The sequence below is a fragment of the Rosa rugosa genome, chromosome 7 (genome assembly GCF_958449725.1).
Source record: "Rosa rugosa chromosome 7, drRosRugo1.1, whole genome shotgun sequence".
Classification (NCBI taxonomy): domain Eukaryota; kingdom Viridiplantae; phylum Streptophyta; class Magnoliopsida; order Rosales; family Rosaceae; genus Rosa; species Rosa rugosa.
The window spans coordinates 26,253,449-26,269,815 of record NC_084826.1 but is presented as its reverse complement, the minus strand read 5'-3'; the positions used below and the strand labels follow the sequence as shown (position 1 = coordinate 26,269,815).

Below are 16,367 nucleotides of genomic sequence, written 5' to 3'. Positions count from 1 at the left end.
GAATGTCGGTAGATTTGAGTGAATAATTTTAAATCTTAATTGAATACATCAAGATTTTAAAGGATTGTTTAAAATCTCAATCGAATACTCATATACTTTTAAAATACAAAAAAATCTTGTAGACTCTTAAATGAAAACACCCTCCTTAGATTCATTTTGTGTGATATTGTGTTGCTTTGTTAACAAATTTAGCATTTTTATCAGATATGTATATCCCAGTCATGATCACCTGGTCACCTACTGACCAAATATTATTTGGTCAGTCACCGTTCGATTGACATCGGACGGTTGACAGCTAAGTGATGAAATCTGAGATGAGAGCTGTCAACCGTCTGATCTCAATCGAACGGTGACTGACCAAATGATATTTGGTCAGTAGGTGACCATGTGAACGGGGCCGATGTATATCCATCTTTGTAGAATCACTCTACTTTATTTGGTAAAAAAGTGAAAGAAAATCTACCTGTGACACAAATGTCACCTATTCATTGGCAGTACAATTAATATGAAATCTTCCCACACAGATTGTTACCTAACTTATTTGGGAATCAAAATCCCACAAGACAAGCACATCAACTATTCGTACTTGCCAAATGTGCATCTGTATGTTCAAATCAACATTGTCCTGGAGTAGGTAATGCTGCAGTATATAAACATGTAAGCAAAGGCAAATCTTCGCATATCAGTCTGTCAGTCTTTTCTGTTACACTTTTGTTATCTAGAATGGAGGAAGTAGAGGTAGTCATAGTAGGTGCAGGTCCTGCTGGTCTAGCAACCTCTGCATGTCTTAACCGCCTCAATATCTCAAATGTCATACTCGAAAGAGAAGATTGCCATGCTTCTCTTTGGAAGAATAGGACATATGATCGTTTGAAGCTTCACTTAGCAAAGCAATTTTGTCAACTACCCTATATGCCCTTTCCTAAAAACGCACCCACATATATTCCTAGGAGAGAGTTTATTCAATACCTACATACTTACGTATCCACCTTCAACATAAACCCTATGTACCACAGAAGTGTGGAGACTGCTTTTTACAATGAGAATGTAGAAAAATGGTATGTCGTAGTCAACAACACACGACTAGGTGTAAAAGAAACATATTATGGGAAGTTTCTTGTGGTAGCAAGTGGTGAGAATGGTGAAGGTTATGTTCCTGAAACAAAAGGTTTGGATACCTTTAACGGCGAATACATTCATTCGAGCAAGTATGAAAGTGGCATGAAGTACCGTGGGAAAGATGTTTTGGTTGTCGGATCAGGAAATTCGGGAATGGAAATTGCCTATGACTTATCTAATTACGGCGCAAATACTTCCATTGTTGTTCGTAGCCCGGTAAAATTTCTCTCTGCCTACTATAACAAATGAAAGTCATCTAGAATTAGATTCACTAAATTGTATTAGACCTCTAAAGTGGGAGCAGAATGTATGTGGAGTTTATAACCTAAATTTGATAAAAGACCACAAAATAAACTGGACTAAGAAACTCAGATTTTACATTTGTCTTCATATATACCTTCTTCATCTTTTCTAGATCTTAACCAACTTCGATATATATTACAGGTACATGTTCTTACCAAAGAAATTGTGTTCCTTGGAATGGTTTTATCCAAATATCTTCCAGTTAAAGTTATCGATGGCATTGCCCTGATCTTAGGGAAATTGAAATTTGGAAATTTATCGAAGTATGGAATTCATAAACCAACAAAAGGGCCATTTTATCTCAAGGAACACGAGGGTCAAGCCCCCATCATCGATGTTGGGACCATTGAAAAGATCAAGAGTGACGAAATCAAGGTACACATAGAGAAATATATATGCATCCACAACTTAAATCTCTCTATATATTTTCTTCACTACAATTTCTACATCGATCAACTGCATTAATTTTCTTCAAAACCAATAAATAAAATGGTAGATTTCTTTCTTATTTGTTGGTGATGATGATAACCATGAAATTTTCATGTTTAGGTTTTGCCATCCATAACAAGCATAGAAGGAAATGAAATCCGATTTGAGAATGGCTACCTTAAAAGTTATGATGCTATAATATTTGCTACAGGCTATAAAAGCACTGTGCTAAAGTGGCTCAAGGTATGTATTAATAATGACCTATGCTGCCTCTTTTTCAATACTTGAATTTCTTTTATCGTTTATGAGTAGTTTTATAAAATAGAGTTCTCATATGTATGTGTTTTACTGATCCTTTTTAGGATGACAATTATTTCTTTAATGACAAAGGAATGCCGAATAAAAGTTTTCCGAACCACTGGAAGTCGGAAAATGGTCTTTACTGTGCTGGTTTCTCAAGGCGTGGACTATTTGGAATTTCACATGATGCACTGAAAATAACAAATGATATCAATTTCTCTCTTGGTCGGAACAAAAAGGGGATTTGATCATTCAGAAGATTAACGTATTGGAGCTGGGAATGGTGAATCGAAGCCTAAATAGAATTAGCAAATTACGTATGGTTTGCCCTTAATCGATGTTGCCACCTTTAGAGATATCAAAACCCAAGAGGGTCAGAATAAATATGCAAACCCAATAAGGAATGTTCAATTTTATAATTGTTATAGGCTATGTTTGGTATGACTGTTCTTTGAGAAAAAGCTGGCTTCTGCTTATTTCTGAGAATAAGTGGCTGAAAAGCAAAGCTGCTGAGTGTTTGGTAAACTGGCTTTTTAGAAGTGCTGTCAGTGGCAAAAGCAGTGACAAAGTGTTTGGTAAACTAAACTGGTTTGTGCTTTTTATTTGTGGAATGACCAAATTGGACATTATAGATTATTTTGCATTAATTATTTGGTAAATGATTAATATTTGTATAAATTTCATTAGAGCAATCCTGGCCATCCATTTCCTCCACCATTTGATCAGGGTCGTCCATTGTTAATTGCACCAATATATATATATATATGAGCCTTCATCAATGGGAACACCAGAAGGATCGAGAGAGGGAGAGAACCAGAGTTCTCTGGCCCGAGACGCACCGCGACCCGGCTAGCTCTCCACCGTCAGGTCACCTCCGGCCGGCGCTCATACACCATCGTCTTCGTCTCGCCGTCGCCAGCAGCCCTCTGTCCTTAGATCGTCCATGCATTGAACGGAGACGGAGAATCGACGACGAGAAGCCCGAACTTTCTCCGGCCACCACTGCAACTTCCGGCGACCGATTAGGCTGAATTTGGTATGGAAACCCACCTCCTCGTCATGCTTAACTCCCCAGTATGATTAGTTTTCCGATTTAATCAACTTTTGACGAGTTTGTTTCTGGGTTGCAGAGGGAGATGGGAGATGGGATCGAGCAGAGGGAGATGGGAGTGGGAGAGAGAGCAGAGGGAGATGGGAGATGGGATCGAGAGACTGATAGAGGGTGGGTGGCAGATGGCTGTAATTGTTTCAGCCAACGGAGGATACAAAACGGGATTTTCAAAAATTCATTAATGAACAGTATTACCACTACAGTACCGACCGAGCTTCTGGCTTTTAAAAGCTGGGGGGAGCCAGCTTCTGCTTTTAGATAGAAGCTGGGGCAGCTTTTTTTAAAGCCTGAGAATAAGCTCAGTTACCAAACGCATGATGCTCTTGTGCTTATAAGCAGGGGAGCAAAAAAGCCCCCCCAAACATAGCCATAGACATGCAAACTTTTAGGTTTCTAAAACAAATAATTTTTTGCAAACTACATATATTAAATTCGGTGGCTTTAGGCCTCGTTTGGTTTCGCGGAAAGAAAAATAATTCATTTGTCTTTCCTATGAGAAGGGAAATGAAATTTTCGAAGAACTTTCCATTCCGATGTTTGGTAAAACAAGAAAAGATATCCGGAAAGTTGTTAAAAAGTTTGTAACTAATGCAATAAAATAATGTGTTGTGAGTAATAAATGCAAGGAAAGAAAAGGGAAAATGATTCCTTTAGGCCTCGTTTACCCCGTTTGGATGGCAGGAAATCATGGTATGGAATGAGAATTAATTTCATTTTCCATTCAGATGTGGTGTTTGGTTGTAATTAAAGATTGGAAAGGAAATAAAAAATAAGATTTGACTGTAAATTGACTCCCTCATAAAGCCTGAATAGAATTACCTAGTCATGGGTGGTATTCTATTTCCATTTCCCACTGTCAAAGGCAAAATTACATTAATTATCCCTCTAAAAATTTATATTCCCCACCAATATTCCTTATAAATTGATGTACTTTAATTAGTAAAAGGGCGTTATTCAAAATTATAATTTTATATTTCATTCTTATGACTTACCAAACACTACCATAGAAATGAAAAATTAATTCCAAAATTTAATTTCTAGTAATATTCCAAACACTCACATGGAAATACCAAATCATATTCCATTCCATATCCGTCTGGAAAGGAAAATAAATCCTTTTCAAATTTTGACATTCCAGCTAACCAAACGGGGTAGAGTATGGAATGAACCATTTCCCCCCTATTCCTTTGCTTCAGGAAAATATTTCCTTTCTTTTTTGCACCCCAAACGCAAGAAAGGAACAACTTTCCTTTCCCGATACCTACTTTCCGCGAACTAAACAAGCCCTAATTGCCACCGTATTCTAGTGTTTGCTCATCTCTCACAGTAGTTCTCAATATACCTTTCTTCTTCTCTATTTTTTTTTTTTTTAATAAGAATATTTGATCATCTAACCCAATGACTATTCCTAAAATATCCTCATCAATATAAGATGCAAAATCCAAAGTTCAATTTCTTATTATATTCTCATTAATGTAAAAATTTCTCCTAGATTTGCAGAGGTTCGGCTAAGTAACACATATATAGTGAGAAGACCGACAAAAGAAAATCAGCTTACAATTGTATCCATAAATGTTGTTAATATAATAGTGTTTCCCTTAAAACCTAGAATGACTCAAGGTGTTATATCAAACCGGAGTGGAGCACATAGTTAGAAAGTGTAGTTTAGATTAAAATCATACTTATTCGAAAAAGTCGAGAGTCATAGTTATTGGTTTTTAAGGATTTGAACCTCACATACTAAATTCATAGAAGACCTAGCAGAACGCTATGCTAGGGTTTGTGGTGCGGCGGCCCTTCTTGGCTGTCGTGACCTATACCTACTCCATTCATGGAGGAAATTTCAGGCTTTTGCCTCTTCATCTTCGTCTTCCTTGTCTTCGAAGGCAGTGCGTCTGTTGTGCGGAGTTTGGGCGCTGCTGGGGCTGTGTCGGTGGGCCAATTTGCTGTTGGTACACCATCGGAGGGATATGGTGATTACTGGGAGGAGTGGGATCCAGGAAGCAGTACCGGTGATCTCAGGGTTTTGGGGCGAGGTCTCGTTGTAGATACGGTGGTGATGGGTGCTTGGTCGGATCGATGGTTGAAGGATAAGGGCGGTGGGAACCCGGTTTCTTCTTCTGTCGGTGGGTTTGGATCTTCATCTGCGTGGGATTACGACGCTACCGGGACGGGGCTGAACGTCGGATTCTGGTTCGAGGCGAGGGGATTGGGTTCTGATGGTGATGGCCGAGCGGTGGTGTCAGCTTGTTGGGACTTCAATGGTGGCGTTTTGTTCGTCGGCGATGGCTATCGCAGTTTGGCAGTCTCCTCCATTGCAGGTCATAGGGTCGCGTCTGACGGTGCTGCTGTCCAGATCGCTGGCACTAGGATCCGGATCTGGGATCCAGGTGGGCTTGGCAAATGGAGCCGGATCTGGGATCCGGGTGGAGTTTGGTTTTGGCCTGCGGCCCACAATTTTTGTTGGGATTTTTATGATTTGCTAGAATGGATTGGGGCTCCTGTGCTTTACTGGTATTGGATCCAGGACCCAATTCTATGGTATTTGTTCGTGAAAGATTGTCTGCCAACATGGCCATGTTTTGACACCCTTGGCCGGCTTCGATCTTTAGGTGGGAGAGTGCCTTCATTCCGGCGCCAAGTTGATTTTTGTCAAATTGTGCGTTGGAGTTCGATGGGTAGTCAAACCACCGACTACTCAATTTACTACACGGCTGCAATCCGTAGTGTAAAATCAGCGCTGCATTTCGACGTTGCTGCTCTTGCGTTTTTAATTATTTGTATTTCAGATGCAATTTTTGCATCTTTTCCTTTCGCATTGTTTATTTTCTTTTTTATGCCTTTTGACATGGTATCGTTGTAATCTATCAATTTCAATAAAGGACAGACCTCATTTTACTAAAAAAAAAAACCACACATACTAGTAACGAGATATTTTAATAAACTCTCATATATATATATTTGGCGTTTCTATCTAAATCTAGGATGTCAATAAAATAAGAAGCACGAGTGAGCCGATGGGCCCTGATGCTATGTCATATTGCTACTTGTTAAGAGAAATACACGGGGTGTCAAGAAGAATGATCTGATGCCGAAGTTTGTATTCAACTCTACCTCCTTCAAAGTTTCGTTTTGGCGCGCCTTTATTTTGTTTTTCCGCCATTTCTCCGATCCCCATTTTCAAAAAGTGAGAAGAAATTAAAAAAAAAAAAAACAGCGGAGGGCAAAGCCAATCGAGAAAATCCGTGAGTTCCAATTCTCATTTCATAAATCGATCGCATTCCTATTCCTAATGAGGTATTAGCAAAACCCTAAGTCCAAAATGTCCACATGGCACATGTTCTCCGACGCCGGCGGCGGCAATTTCAGGTGGCGAATATCCGGTCCCGACCCCAATACCCCACCGCCGGACGCCGCCTTCTATTCGGACAACGAAAATCTCAGCTCAAGCTCAAGCTCAAGCACTCGCCTGCCTTCCATGGCCGACCTGTTGCTTCAAGGCTGTTCAAAACTCGCGGCGGAGAGTCAGAGAAATCACGACGCAGGTGTTGCCATGTTTCGCAATGGATTCGGAAGATCCGTTTCCGTCAAGCCGTCGTCGTTAGCCAAAGCGGCGTCGCTTCTGAGCTCCGAATCAGGTTAGGTCACCGACTTATCCACATTTTGGGGAATTTCAATTTCTCTGATTTACAATTTTTTTTTTTAATTTTTTTAAAATTGTTGATCCTGTTCGTATTGAATTATAATCTGTCAATTGAGAACACTAAGAACGTGAGCAAATAGAAAAGAAAAAATTGTAGTTGCAAAAAGTGAAATTTTTGTAGTTTGGGAAAATTTGCAACTCAAACTAGAGTAGAGTATGAAGTATGAAGTACTCACGGGAGGCCGAATTTTCGATGCTATGTTTGTGGTGTGCAGGCCGAATGAAAGGTACCGAAAGTGAGAGTAGAGGTGGTTTCGGTGATTCCCTTTTCCAGACTGCCTCTGGGAAGATGGTTAATATATCTTCCAAAGGTCTTGTCAAGGCCAAGAGATTGCTTGGTTTGGAAGATGATAATGGGGACTGTAATCTTCCTGGTTTCAGCAGTGCTGGGGTTAAGGATGCTGTATCGGTTTCAAGGTCTTCGTTGAATCATGTGACTGGTTCAGTGCAAACTGGGTTAACGAATGTGTCCAATCTAAATTCTGTGCAAGCTGAAGTGCCTAGTACAGCTCGTACACCTTCATCAGTCAAGTTACATACACCCGGAGGGAGATCTACTTCTGTTTCTAGTGATGCATTTAAGACAGGTTCTGTGCAGAGTAGATGTAAGAATGAGTCTAACCAGAATTTTATGCAATCCGAGATGACTAATTCAGTTTCTACACCTTCATCAGTCCAGTTACATACACCCAGTGGAAGAACTTTGTCTGTTTCAACTGATGCACACAAGACTGGTTCAGTGCAAAGTAGATTTAAGAATGAGTCAAAACTAAATTATATGCCACCCGAGCCTAGTTCAGCTTGTACGCCTTCATCAGCCAAGCTACTTGCACCTGGAGGAAGCTCTAAATCTCTTTCCACTGGTGCACATAAGACTGGTTCAGTGCAAAGTGGAGTTACAAATGAGACTGATCCGAGTTTTATGCAATCCCAGAAGCCTAATTTAGCTCCCAAACCTCCATCAATCAAGTTCCATACAGCTGGAGGAAGATCTATATCTGTTTCCACTGATGCACTACAACGTGCAAGGAGTCTTCTTGGTGACCCTGACTTGGGAACTCTCCTGAATGAGGGGAACTCAGACTTGGATCTGACATTTTCAAAAGGTAGAGAACATGATAGTCACACTGCCTCTTCCCACCAGAAAATACCTAAGACCAAATTTTTAACGAAGAGTTTTGTATCTCCACTGCAATCATCCACTAATCAAGTGCGGACATCAGCAGTCAAGTCAGATAGTACAAATTGGGGCACTAACCTGATCAGCCAATTTGATGTTGTTAGCAATGAAAATGCCTGCAGGTCAAATGGTGAGTTACCTTGTGGGAAAAAACCCTTCAGCAACAAACCCTGTACCCTTACTACAGTAGAAAATAATTATTTGGCAAATGGCACTGGTGAAAGGATTAATCCTGTTGAAAGGTCACTAGCCAAGCCATTGGTGGATATTTCAAATACCATTGGCACCACTCCTCTGAGTAATATACAAATGGCTGGTGTAAAGAGGAGGCTTGGAGGAAATTCTATTTCTCCATTCAAGAAGCCTCGCATTTCCAATTTCTCCACCCCATTGCATAAGAATGTTCCACTTGTTCCTAATGGTATACTATTTAAGTCCCAATTACCTTTGTTATATTGGTTATCAATGAAAAACATTTTCATTTAACCTTCCATTCCATCAGGTTTGTCTACTTTTCCGTCTGACAATTCAAGTGGCAAAAGAAGGGTTTCTACTCGATATCCTGTCATGGTGATCAGAATGTCTTTGAAGAAATATTTTGGAATGCCACCATCAGATCAAACCATGGTATGGAGACTGATAGTTCTGTTATTTATCACCAACAAATTTTCTTTGTCTTCTCCCACTGATACCTTTTTATGCATCAAATTGAATTTAGGTGGCCTGCATGTCAGATCAGGTGAGAAGAGTTACAGCAATTAATGCAGAAAACTACATGTTTCCTGATGAATCTGGCTTAAACTACGTAGGGGCAGAAGCTTTTGTCCACATGTTGGCTTCTTCCGGAGCCTCAACACAAAATACTTCCAGAGAGTAAGTATTTCCGTCCTTAAAATACTTCTATTCAAGAATGTTGGAACTCTCTCTCTCTCTCTCTCTCTCTGAGATTAAATAAAAACTGCATGGTTTGAATTCACTCACATCTAGAAAATTGCCTATGCAATTGTAGCATGGCTGGCTGTATGAATTGGTTAGGAATTCTTGTAAGTTTGCATTGTATGGAACCTGTGCATTTCGTTAGAAGGATGTATGCCATTCTGTATCTTAGATTATTCTATACCACCTTTTGTTGAGATTTTGATATTATTCCTCTATCTAGGTGGGTCATAAATCACTACAAGTGGATTGTCTGGAAACTGGCTTGTTATGAGAGATGCTATCCAGCTAAAGCTTTAGGAAAATTTTTGACACTGCCCAATGTGCTTGAAGAATTGAAGTATAGGTATCTGTACTTATACTATACGTATATGTTTCTCCTATGGTGGCTTGTGGGGCATCCAGGATTAACAATATGTAATGCATTTGTACAGATATGAAAGAGAAGTGAATCATGGTCACCGCTCTGCAATCAAGAAAATACTGGAAGGAGATGCATTACCTTCTTCGATGTTGGTCTTATGCATTTCAGCTATTCGCTCAAAACCTGACCCAAATATAGAGATTAGCTCCGGAGCTGAAAATAGTAGTGCCACAAAAGTTAAACTTACTGATGGGTGGTAAGAAATTACATTCTCTACGCTTTAAACTATATTTGGAGATGGCATGTAAGATTTATTTTATTTTTATTTTGTTTCACAGGTATTCAGTGGATGCTATTCTGGATGCTCTCCTATCAAAGCAGCTTGCTAGTGGAAAATTGTTTGTTGGACAGAAACTTCGGGTAGTTAATATGTTGTTCTATTGTTTTTCTTTGATGGAAGCATTGTGTACCAATTTCTGCTTGCTTACATTGTGTTTTTTTTCTTATGAAGATTTGGGGAGCAGGACTCTGCGGCTGGGTTGGGCCTATTTCACCCCTTGAGGTTGGCATTTTGATTTTTCTTTGAAGTGAATTTTTAAACTTTATTTCCTGCTTAGAGGGATTTCTCAGGTTTCTGGTTCAACTTCAGGTGTCAAGAGAAGTTATGTTAAGGCTACACATAAATGGCACATATAGAGCTCATTGGGATGATCAATTGGGATTTTGTAAGAACCATTTGGACCACATGAAGTTTTCTTATTTTCCAGTTTTGCACGGGTTTTCAGTTTTATCTTAATGCTTCTGATGTCTGATCCTCAACTCTATTCGTACAGGCAACTGTGTTGGTGCTCCGTTAGCATTTAAATGCATCAAGAGCGATGGGGGTCCAGTTCCTTGGACTCTTGTAGGAGTCACGCGGATATACCCTGTTTTATACAAAGAAAGGTCATTTGGAATATCTTCTATAATTACTTGAGACAATACTATGTTTACTACAATATGAAAATGACACTGGTTTTCCTTTTAGGTTAAGTAATGGAAGATCTGTTGTGAGATCGGAAAGGTTGGAGACCAAAATGATGCAATCATATAGCCAGAGGTGTGTCTTCTGCTAAGATAGCCAACTATAACTTCCTTTTTGAAGACATTCGTAGTTCATATTTCCTTTAAACATTCTGAAAACTTTCAGCTTAGCTTCTGAAAGTGTTCTCCTGTCTATAGGCTCTTGACTTTTTTCATTGCAAGTATTCTCAAGAATCGTTCCTTTCTTGTTACAGTTATTTTTATTGTAGGAGGATACATACATATACATAGTCATATACATAAAAGGATAAGAATAAATCCCTTCCCTTTCAAAAAGTATAAAACAGCTTTGAGATACATTGGAAGCTACAATATCTAATTTGAACCATTGTAGAAGATCATTAAATGATCTGGTACACAATTCTTCTTTAGGTTATGCTGTTCTAGATGCTGCAAGAACTTAAATGAAGACTGGGCCCTTTGCAGGAGCTTAGGCAGGAGAATGTGATCTGTTGACAAGTTTTGTGCTCATATCTACAGTACTTGGAATTTGGATTTATCTGATATTATAAAAAATAATCAACTTCAATAGATCCAGGACACTTGTAATTTATTTCCTTATTTGAGTTGATCTCATGGAAACTTCTATTCTCGTTATTTGTTCTCATGGGAATTGTCATTCTCACTATTGTTTTTATAGAAGCAATCAAATGTTCACCATTCTTGAGATTCTATAATTTTGACCTAGAGTGGTCATCTAACAATGATACCCTTGCAGTTCTTCATGTGCTTTTGTTCCCCTAGAAAATCATGTTATTGTTGCCCTCTCAATCCCTTTTTGTGTATACTCTCTTGCAAGTATCCTTTGTACTGTGATTGATATTTCTCATGGATGCAGGCGCTCTAATGTTATTGAGGGCATTATTTCTGAGTTCCAAAGAGGATTAGAACATTCGCATACATGTAATGAGAGAGATAGTGAAGGAGCAAAACTCTTGAGGATACTAGAGACAGCTGCTGAACCAGAAGTTTTAATGGCAGAGATGAGTACAGAACAATTGAATTCTTTTACCAAATATCGAGCAAAATTAGAGGTCGGTTTCAATTGTTTTGACTTTTGATTGAATGAAAGTTTTCCATAGAAAGTGATTTTGAAGATGGCACGTTTGGCCTTAGGCAATCAAGCAGTCAGACATGGAGAAATCAATTATGAAAGCACTAGAAGATGCTGGATTAGCTGAGAGGGAAGTGATGCCATTAATGAGGGTGAGGGTAGTTGGACTAACTAGAAACTTATATGAAGGAAAAGACAGTCCCAAAGAAGGCTTAATAACAATCTGGAACCCATCAGAGAACCAGGTGAACCCAACTCTCTCTCTCTCTCCCTCCCTTCCTGTTCGATAACATGAACAATGGGCCTGCTCCATCGAACCATTATTATTTGATTGCTACACTGCTTACGATCACTATTGAGTATCCACACAAGTGGCTTACGTATTCCTTTGAATGAGCAGAAGTCTGAGTTGGTCGAGGGGCAAGCATATACTGTTTCTGACCTTATACCAACCAATTCGGCTGCTGATATTCTATACTTGCTAGCAAGAGGATCCAAAACGAAATGGAAGCGTTTATGTCAGCAGGCAATAGACCACTTCAAGTATGTATTATGATTATATGTTTCTGTTTTTTGTTATCTATTATCTTTTTTTTTTTCCTCTCAAAAGTTCAAATGCATCTCAGGCCCTTTTTTAGTCCTCGCAAATCAATAATATTGTCAGATTTTGGTCACGTTCCTCTTTCCAGGTGAATAGTGCTAAGCCTACCCTTTCCATTTTTATTCTTCTGTTCATTCTAAAAGAAAAGTAATTTTAACTTAGTTTACTCTAATTTTTTTTTATTTGTTGGGTCGAGGGTTTGTTCTGCAGTGAATTTGATATTGCTGCATTCGTTGTGTTTGTGGGGGAGGTTTATATCGCTGGTCACCAGAAGAAACAGTGGGTGTTTGTGACAGATGGCTCCATTTCTGAATCAAAGTCAGAAGAATTAAACGATTCTCTACTTGCCATCTGCTTCTGTTCACCGCATATCGATGATCAATCAGATGCTCCTATAAACCACAACCTCGCAGGTTCAACGGTATGTAATGTTCCTTCTCAACAGTCACTCATGTCACTTGTCTTCAAAAGTTGTTCAATTGGTATAAACTAAAGACAACAATTGTCATGTGAAACACAGCTAGTAACCTGAAATAGACTAATAGAGTAACAAGTTTGACATTTCCTGCGTCTTAAATCTGAACTCTGAATAGATCTGAATTTCTCCGTGTGTTTCCAGACGTAAGTTTACAGTCATAATGCTAAGCCTACCACATTTAAACCACATGACATGGCATTTGATGTGGTAATTGATGTGTTTTCTTTGACAAATTATCTATAACCTTTACATGTTTTGTGTTTGCAGGTCGGCTTTTGTAATCTTATCAAGAGAGCAAAGGACCAAATGAATGCTCTTTGGGTAGCTGAAGCTACAGAAAACTCGGCTTACTTTTTGAGTTTTGACTCTCCACATTGTTCACATCTCAAAGGTGCTGCTGCCTCTGCTGAAAGATGGGGAAGAATCTCTAGCTTGGTCTGTATTTTTAAAACTTTAGTTGTAGTTAATGGTGTATGATCTATGTTTCTCTTTTTTCTTTTTTTGGGAAAGGAATCTAGTTCTCTTCTTCTTCTTTTCTTTTCTGGAAAGGAATCTATGTTACTCTCTGCTAATGTATTTCCTCGGTTCTGTATGCAGACCATCAGTAGGCTTAAGGAGAGGGTTCTATTTATTATTGGTAAAGGGTAGATGGTGAAAGGAGCTGATTTCAAATGTTTGTAAGTCTTCGTGCACCTTTCTGTTTTATGACATTAAGATAGGGTATCCAATGCTTTGTGTAGTCATGTTCTTTGTTTAAGTGTGTGTGCAGCAGTCTTGATATTGGAAACTAGAGTGCTGAGTGAACTCAAAAATAAGAATGCTGGTGTACAATATTCCATTTGACTTGAGTTTCCACCTCAATGTCATCATAGACAAGAAATGGTAGTTCAACTTAGGCTCTTCCTTTTTATGTATACTTTGAAAACTTATGGAGGTTATTTCAATGCAGTTGATAATGGTAGGGACTGTATAGCACCAATTAGGTTATTAGCTTGTACTGTTCCTCAAAACTTACTTGGCCTAGATTGTAGATATTAACTTAAGATACACAAGTTGAGCTGGGTTCTTGCAGTTTACATGGTAAAGGTTTGTTAGAGAATTATCATTTGCTTCTTGGCAATTGTGTTAATGGTGCCCCATTTTTTTCCCACAGATTTTCGCCTAGCATTCAATTGAGAAAAGCTTCAACCGGGAAGTAGCAAAAGCATGCATGGTCAGAAGAAACTAGCTTCCACCTGATGCCATTTTTGAATTGGTACTCATACGGTGGGCGTTTATACTTATGAAGGCACTACAAATTACTTATTTATATCGCAGTCAAGCTAAGTAATGCCTCCGTCTACTCGCTGATGACCATAGATATGCAAGCTTTTGCACCTCTTGTTAGGAAAATCTGATTTTTTATGCTGCCCAGTATGGAGAGGCTAACATATATCATGTTCATACAAACAGAAAGGCTAACATAGTAATAGACTTGAAGTTCTATTTACCCATATTGTATCCCACACTCAAGTTTTCCGTGTTTGTCATATATCATTATATCATCTTTTAGTTGGTAATTCGGTTTAGGGCTTCTGAACGTGGCTCTCAGGTTTAATTTTTCAAGAGCCATTTTGCACCACGGTTATGAAGAAATGTTCTTGTTTTGAGGAAATTTGGAAGAACTCATTGTAAAAACCGTCTTCTTCAAATACTCCCAACTCCATTTATTTCTTTCATATTCGTAATCTCATTAGTCATTACAACCCTTGTGCAGATATTCAACTTGGTTGCTCATTCTTTGGCTCAATTTGCTTTGAATTGTTGCAACTAGAGGGAAGATTAGCCATTGGCTAGTGGATACTGGATAGCCTTCAAGAGCAGTGACTCCTAGTATCAGAAGGATTTGACTGAAGGGATATTGTGGGTAGTTCAGAAAATTTCATCAAAAGAACGAGCTAATTTGATCCTATGCTAGGGTAATCAAGTAATTACATTCGCGAGTGTTTCCATCCTATGCTACAATCTATCGTGGACAACCTCACATTCAATTGAGAATAAGTTGACATTTATACTCATTGGGTAATACCTACCCAATAATAGTTCGTGGATAATATTCATCAAATAATTCGCGGGTATAGATATTTACTCAATTCATTTTTAAACGGGTAAACCCATACTCATCCATTTACCCGTTTTCAATATGAGTTTTGTTTTTTTTTTTTTAATAAATGTAAGGCCTTTAGCCTATTAAAGGCTGGGATTTTTTTTTTATAAAAATACTCACTATTCCCCATCTGGGGATATTTTCAAATGGTAGATTCCCCGCCCTGCCCCTGCGGGGAATGGGTACCCCCCCTGCATTAGTCATTTTCTCAATATGAATTTTTTTATTTTTCGATTTTCGATTTTCTATCTTTTCAGTTTTTTTTTTCCTTTCTTTTTTTGACAAAAAATAATTTTTTTATTTTCATCATTGTTTTGGTCGATTGAGTATTTCAAATACTTGACACAGTGTTTAAAAAAGAAATTGTTGGTTTAGTCACGAGGAAGCAATACGTTTAAAACAAATATTTATTTCCGTAAAACAATTTTCACAACTTAGTAATTAAATGTAAAATGATAAAATTCGGTTCGTAAATGAACCATTCTCACGGATCGCCTCTTGAATAGTTGGGAGAATAGAAGAACAAACCCTCAAAATATGTACCTTAATCTTACCAGGCGCCTCCACGTTCCACATTAACTTCCACAAATGAGATGAATCCATATAACTGGACGCAGCAACATCAAGTAACAAATCATAGGCCGATCTGTACGCACTCTTAATAGTGAAGCATCCCTTTGAATCGAAATGCCAAATCATTCTATCTTCTACATGCATCTAGGCCTTCATTATCAAAACAGTCTTGCATTATACTAACCCCATATCCCACATTCCAGATTGGTAGATATCAAATCCGATATCATATGCACATCCTCCCTTCTTCTCATGATGGGTCGAAAAAGAAAAGGTGCAGAAAGAAAATCACCATTAGGATAATAACGAGCTTTAAATAAACGACTAATCAGAAAGAGAGGAAATTGCAGAAGCCTCCGACCCTGCTTAGCCAAAAGCTAGAGCCAAGTTATGAGCAAACAGGTTCCAAAAACCCATACCACCCAAGCCAACCAGTGAATCTTTTTATCACCACCCTGGCTTAGCACACATATGTTGCAAAGAGTCACAAATATGTCGAGGCAGCAAAAAGTAACTCATAAGACAGCAAATGCTTGAGCCACCACTCTGATGAGCAAATCTTTACCTGCACTGCTTAACAGCTTTGCCCCGCCATCCCCTCCAACTTCTTACTCAGTCTCTCTTTAATATAAACAAAAGGCTCAGAACAATTAATTCCTACTCAAATAATTAGGCAAACCAAGATATTTATCATGCTTGGCTACAACCTTTCCACTCCCAAAAAATCAGCCCACCGTTGTTGGAAACCCACATCATTAACCTTCCTTACTAATAAAACCAATACTTGCTCTTAGCAAAATTAACCTCCTATCTATCCACAAGCTAATTCATAATCATGCATAACAGATTTTTGATCACAACACATTCATTCAGTTCATCAAAAACAAAGCATAGCCTCAACTGGAAACGGTCTTAGGAAAACGCCCCGTTTTGGGAAACTAATTAATAAATTCGTTGGAACCATTCCAGACTCCCAGAAGCGGGAAA

General features: G+C 38.6%; 2 protein-coding genes across 6 annotated transcripts; both read left to right on the top strand.

Moving 5' to 3' along the window:
• Positions 1 to 723: 723 nt before the first annotated feature.
• LOC133720510 (probable indole-3-pyruvate monooxygenase YUCCA10) lies at positions 724 to 2,399 on the top strand. Its single transcript, XM_062146855.1, has 4 exons — positions 724 to 1,335; positions 1,564 to 1,797; positions 1,972 to 2,094; positions 2,214 to 2,399. The coding sequence occupies exons 1-4, from the start codon at positions 724 to 726 to the stop codon at positions 2,397 to 2,399; spliced, it is 1,155 nt and encodes a 384-aa protein (XP_062002839.1).
• A 3,942-nt stretch (positions 2,400 to 6,341) lies between these two features.
• LOC133722035 (protein BREAST CANCER SUSCEPTIBILITY 2 homolog A-like) lies at positions 6,342 to 14,780 on the top strand. Of its 5 annotated transcripts, none has more exons than XR_009852427.1 (20): positions 6,343 to 6,900; positions 7,181 to 8,566; positions 8,648 to 8,772; positions 8,864 to 9,018; positions 9,305 to 9,427; positions 9,516 to 9,701; positions 9,784 to 9,865; positions 9,957 to 10,007; positions 10,095 to 10,170; positions 10,279 to 10,390; positions 10,473 to 10,544; positions 11,367 to 11,562; positions 11,645 to 11,827; positions 11,983 to 12,125; positions 12,209 to 12,271; positions 12,394 to 12,604; positions 12,929 to 13,096; positions 13,259 to 13,338; positions 13,815 to 14,331; positions 14,418 to 14,780. XR_009852427.1 is itself a non-coding variant. In XM_062148837.1 (19 exons), the coding sequence occupies exons 1-18, from the start codon at positions 6,585 to 6,587 to the stop codon at positions 13,307 to 13,309; spliced, it is 3,699 nt and encodes a 1,232-aa protein (XP_062004821.1). In that variant the 5' UTR covers positions 6,343 to 6,584; the 3' UTR covers positions 13,310 to 13,338; positions 13,815 to 14,353. The 5 variants fall into 5 exon arrangements, 1 of the variants encoding a protein (XP_062004821.1); XR_009852429.1 differs by lacking the exon at positions 14,418 to 14,780 and adding an exon at positions 13,434 to 13,543 and having other exon boundaries at positions 13,815 to 14,355; XR_009852428.1 differs by lacking the exon at positions 14,418 to 14,780 and adding an exon at positions 13,431 to 13,543 and having other exon boundaries at positions 13,815 to 14,355.
• The last annotated feature ends 1,587 nt before the right edge of the window (positions 14,781 to 16,367 follow it).

What these genes read in the sequence shown, in the direction of transcription:
- LOC133720510 (XM_062146855.1), top strand. Translation starts at nt 724, where the DNA reads ATGGAGGAAGTAGAGGTAGTCATAGTAGGTGCAGGTCCTGCTGGTCTA. An exon ending in TCAAGAGTGACGAAATCAAG is followed by an intron (nt 1,798 to 1,971) that starts GTACACATAGAG and finishes TTTCATGTTTAG; the next exon opens with GTTTTGCCATCCATAACAAG. An exon ending in CTGTGCTAAAGTGGCTCAAG is followed by an intron (nt 2,095 to 2,213) that starts GTATGTATTAAT and finishes GATCCTTTTTAG; the next exon opens with GATGACAATTATTTCTTTAA.
- LOC133722035 (XM_062148837.1), top strand. Translation starts at nt 6,585, where the DNA reads ATGTCCACATGGCACATGTTCTCCGACGCCGGCGGCGGCAATTTCAGG. An exon ending in CTTGAAGAATTGAAGTATAG is followed by an intron (nt 9,428 to 9,515) that starts GTATCTGTACTT and finishes GCATTTGTACAG; the next exon opens with ATATGAAAGAGAAGTGAATC. An exon ending in CCTGTTTTATACAAAGAAAG is followed by an intron (nt 10,391 to 10,472) that starts GTCATTTGGAAT and finishes TTTTCCTTTTAG; the next exon opens with GTTAAGTAATGGAAGATCTG.